Source organism: Nicotiana attenuata, chromosome 12 (assembly GCF_001879085.1).
Source record: "Nicotiana attenuata strain UT chromosome 12, NIATTr2, whole genome shotgun sequence".
NCBI classification, from domain to species: domain Eukaryota; kingdom Viridiplantae; phylum Streptophyta; class Magnoliopsida; order Solanales; family Solanaceae; genus Nicotiana; species Nicotiana attenuata.
Genome location: NC_032000.1, coordinates 47,762,034 through 47,766,807, shown reverse-complemented (window position 1 = coordinate 47,766,807; position 4,774 = coordinate 47,762,034). Strand labels below are relative to the sequence as shown.

The 4,774-nt window shown below is 37.6% G+C and overlaps 1 protein-coding gene across 1 annotated transcript; it reads right to left on the bottom strand.

Moving 5' to 3' along the window:
* Positions 390-1,572, bottom strand: LOC109236105. The gene is made up of 3 exons (XM_019402323.1): positions 1,516-1,572; positions 1,070-1,418; positions 390-919 (listed from the first exon to the last, which is right to left on the bottom strand). The coding sequence occupies exons 1-3, from the start codon at positions 1,570-1,572 to the stop codon at positions 390-392; spliced, it is 936 nt and encodes a 311-aa protein (XP_019257868.1).

The window sequence follows — 4,774 nt, the reverse complement described above, 5'->3', positions numbered from 1 at the left end:
CCACCATTAGCCATTTCTCCGGCTCAAATTTAGTAGTTCTTTCCAATTCAACCTGCATTTCTCCTTGGTCAGGACAACTCATTTGGTTTTGTATACTTTCTAATCTTTCTCTAGCATCCTATATCTTACTATCAATGCCACTGAACTCCTCTTTATTCATCTGCTTTAGTAACACTTTTAACTTCTTAAGTTTGTTCCACACTGTCAACATTGTTTGTCTGCTATTCCCAAGCTCCCAACCAATCTGCACTGTATCTTCAAAAGACTTCAAGTTTACCAGACAGTTCAAACACTTGAAAGGTTTCCCTCCAACTTGGCTACTTGTATCAAATTTCGCACTTAGAGGGCAATGATTAGAGAAACCAGGGTTCATAGACACCTCCTCCATATTAGGCCATCCATTTAGCATTTATCAGAATTCTATCAATCCTACTGTATACATGGTTATTAGTCCATGTGTATTGTCTTCCCACTGTCTTCAATTCATCTACTTTAGCATCCACTAAAAATTGTTTAAATTCCCTTGTCTCCATCTTCTGCACAGGACTACCATTGAATCTATCTTCACTGGTTAGAATTGTATTGAAGTCCTCCATTATAAGGCAAGGACTCCTTAAATTGACCACTGATATCAGCATCTCCTTCCATAGATTCTTCCTGTCTTGCACTGTATGCTTACCATAGACAGCACATAGGTGAAACTGAACATTCTGCTGCAATATTGTTACTTTTCCCAAAATAAATTGTTCATGATGTCTAGTCATTGTATAGTCCACCAATGTAGAATCCCATGCAACCCATATTCTACCCCCAGGAGCCTCATCATAGTTATCCACCCATTTACAGTTTTTCAGAGCCTTCCTTAACACAGATTCAACATTACTTTGCTTCACTCTATGCTCAATTATGGCTATCAATGCTACATTATTAATTCTGCAATTTTTTTAGTTCTTTTTGTTTGTACACCTTATTCAGACCCCTTACATTCCATGCAATAAAGTTCATCATGATATAATAGATAAAATTGGAGGTCCACCCCTATCTTCCTTGTTATGCATTTCTTTTGCACCTTGAGCTTCAGAAAGTTGAACAATTTTTTGATCAGTATCAACCAGAGCTTTGAAAGCGTTGCCAATATCCACTTCCTTCTCCCTTATCATATCTGTGTGCTTCTTAGTTGCAGGTCTTCCTCGAGCTATTTGCCATTGTGTTTCAACCTCTGAGTTACTATTTTGTATAGTTGCTTCTTCCTCCAATTGTTCATTAAATCTCCCTTGTGCATTAGTTTTGTCAACCTTAGGATCAAGTGCTCTAACTTTTCTCCATTCCTGCTTTTGCTTCCCTTCCACATTTTTCCTCACTTCATCCTGTCTTAGCTTCCTTTGATCCTTACATGTATGGCCAAGTTGACAGCATTTCTAGCAGTATAATGGTTTCCAGTCATAGTGTACTAATTCCAACACCTTTGGGAATTGATCAAAAGAAGAATCTACTTCAGTGTACTAATTCCAACACCTTTCCTTTTGGATCACATAGCTTAATCTTCTCTGGTAATGGCCTAGTAACGTCCATTTCTATTAAAATTCTTGCATATGAAATTCTCTCAGCAATCGTTGTACAAGCATCAACATATATTGGCTTCCCCAAACCACTTCCTATCTTACTTAACGCTCGATTACTCCAAAGGTTAAGTGGTAGATTTGGAAGCTTGATCCACAAGGGGATAGTCCTCACAACTTTTTCATTAAAATCAAAATTTTCCGACTATTGCCTCGTGATAACTGGCCTATTGTTAATTGTATAAGGACCATTCATCAGCACCCCCTCCTTCTCTTCATTAGTACTAAACAGGATTATGAAATATCCATCATTATGAAATAACACCTTAGGTTTCTACACACTTGCCCATTGATTAGTGATGAATCTTTCAATGGCTCCGATTGAAGGTGTATTCCCCACCACATACAATATTACTGCTCTAGTCCATTTTACATTTTCCTCTTCAATGTCTTCCTCCATCGCTGCACAACAACTTCACCATCCTTCATTGTCGGGGGTATATAGGTGAGATTCATACCTTTTGCAGCTAACTTGTTCTCCTGGAGTAATCCCGCCCATGATCGACCCTTATCAACTGTTGGAATGGAGTTCTTCACTTGAGCTTCCTTTTGATTATCCACAGAAATAGCCCTCTGTTCCTTGCTTGAGCTTGCATGTACTGTTCCATTGGATTTTGCCTCACTCGAGCTGGGTTTCTCACTTACAACCCTCATTTCGCTATTTCCTTTGCTCATGTTCTCCGTCAGTGCCAATTTCCTGCTAGAATTCACTGGTGTTGTTGCTTGATTTCGATATTTGTCCAGATATGGCCAGTTATCGTCACTATCATTTTCCTGCTCTATCTCTTCCTCCTGCATTTGATCCTTGGCTTTGGCCTTACCTTTCCCTTGTTCACTCGATCTAGTCATCATAATCTTTTGAGTCTAGTACTGGCTTTTTGGTGGTATTCTTCCTCGGCTGTCTTCTTCCTCCCATTTCCGATGAAGGCGCAGGTTAGTCGGTCACCTAACGTGCACCGAGAGAAACTTAAGCGTATTTAGTTTGAAGTGTTAGGAAATTAAAAACCTACCTGGCAGATATTTACAATGATATTTGAGTGGCTTCTACTGTGTCAAAACCATGGATTTCTATTAAATTTTACTCGAAACTCCAAAATTAAATTTTTTTGTTCTGGTATAATCATGAACATAATGGTGTTGTGAATTTGATTTAGAAATAAGAGAGAGAAAGAACAATGAAGAAAAATAAAAAGTTTAAGAAAGAAGAAGAGTAAGGAAAAGGGAGGGAGGTTGGTGAACAGAGAAGAAGGGGATGGGTGGGTACGGGCTACTAGGGTAGTAGAGAAGTGTTAGGTGGTTTTCTTCTTTTTCTCTTTTCCATTTATAACTTTTTTTTGCTGATTTAGTACTTAAAAATGGACCCACAAATATTACATGTAAAGTAATAAATAGTCTAGCATATGACGTGTTGTACATATCAGCACAATTGATATACACGTTTTGCTGAATATATTTATTGGTCAAGTTGGAGTGTTCAAATGAAAAATATGTAAGTTTATGTGGTTTGCAAACTGATACAAGCTTAAGTAGCCACGAGGCCATTTGGCCTAATTTTTATGCAGCTCTAGACAGTTCGTAGACATCCACCATCCTGGAAGGAAATTCCTTATTGAAGATATTATCAACTCCACTTTCTAATATGATATATTATTGAGTTCTCATTGACTTTAAGGGATGAAATGGTCTCCTTTCTTGGGTAATTCTCATCTTATGAGCTAGTTTTTGGAGTTGAATTAGACCAATTATCATGGTATTATAGTTATGCCCATCCCAATTTATTATTTTCGCGATGTTGGATCCCAATCTTATATTGTCCATGCTTCAGATGTCCAGTCTTAGGCATGAGGGGTGTTGAGTCCCATATCGACACTATAGTGACGGAATGGTTTTCTTATATGGTCTTGAGCAATTATCACCTCATGAGTTGGCTTTTGAGATTGAGTTAAATAATATCTATTTCTTTATCATCTATTTTTGTTTTCATCCACAGACTCTCACTATTGAGAATTCTCCTTTAAATTAATATAACTAGTTCTTTGACTTTAAGATTATTCATTACTAATTATAACAAGGGGTTGAGTTATTCTTGTTCAAGAAGAGTTATTTGACACCCTTGTTGGAGAATTATACGATATAGACATGTCAATTTTTTGGAAAAGAGCCAAATATGCCTCTGACGCTTTTTTTGGCTTTTGTTGTTGATATATCCTTGTTTCTATTCTTCCTCTCAAGCCGAGGGTCTTTCGGAAACAGCCTCTCGATCTCTCTAAGGTAGGGGTAAGGTATGCATACACATTATCCTTCCTAGATCCCACTTGTGAGATTTCCTCGAGTTTGCTATTGTTGCTGGTCAAATATGCCTTTGAATTATGCGAAATTGTTCAAATTTCTCGATCGTTAATAGTTGAGATAAAATACACCCTTATAGTTGCCGAGTGAGTTCAAATATACCCTTATTGATTAGTGTTCATCATTAAAAATTGATTACTATTTTTTAGAAGGCCAATTAACACCGGCAAATGTCACGTGTTGGCTTAAAAAGGAGAAGGTTGCAATAAGTTGGGCCTAATTATTTTTAAAATAGTCAGATTTACAACTGATCGTTCAAAAATAGCCTAATTTCAAAAGTAATCGAAATTTAGCCACTTTTTATGTAAAGATAAATCTGAGCGAAAACACTGTTCAAAACCCGGAAATACTCCAGTATATTATGCTGGAGTTCCAGCATAAGTATACTTGAAGTCCAGCATATTATACTGGAGTTCCAGGATAGTATGCTGGAACTCCAGCATAATATGATGGAGTTCCAGCATAAATGCACTAGAACTCCAGCATAATATACTGGAGTTCCAGCAAGTATAATGGTCCAGTATAATATACTTGAGTTTGTAGCACCAGTGCTCCAGTCTCCAGTATATTATAGTGGAGCCAGCAAAGTATACCGGTCCAGCATAATATGCTGGAGTTCATACACAAGTGCACTGAACTCCAGTATATTATGCTGGACCGGTCTCTATTGCAGCAAAACGGTGGCTATTTTTCATTGACTTGGTAAACGCTGGCTATTTTTGATTGACCAGTCCGAAAAGTGGCTATACCGTTGGAATTTTGGCTTGGAGTAGGTCAACTTAAATCAAATTCAACCCAAAGCCCAA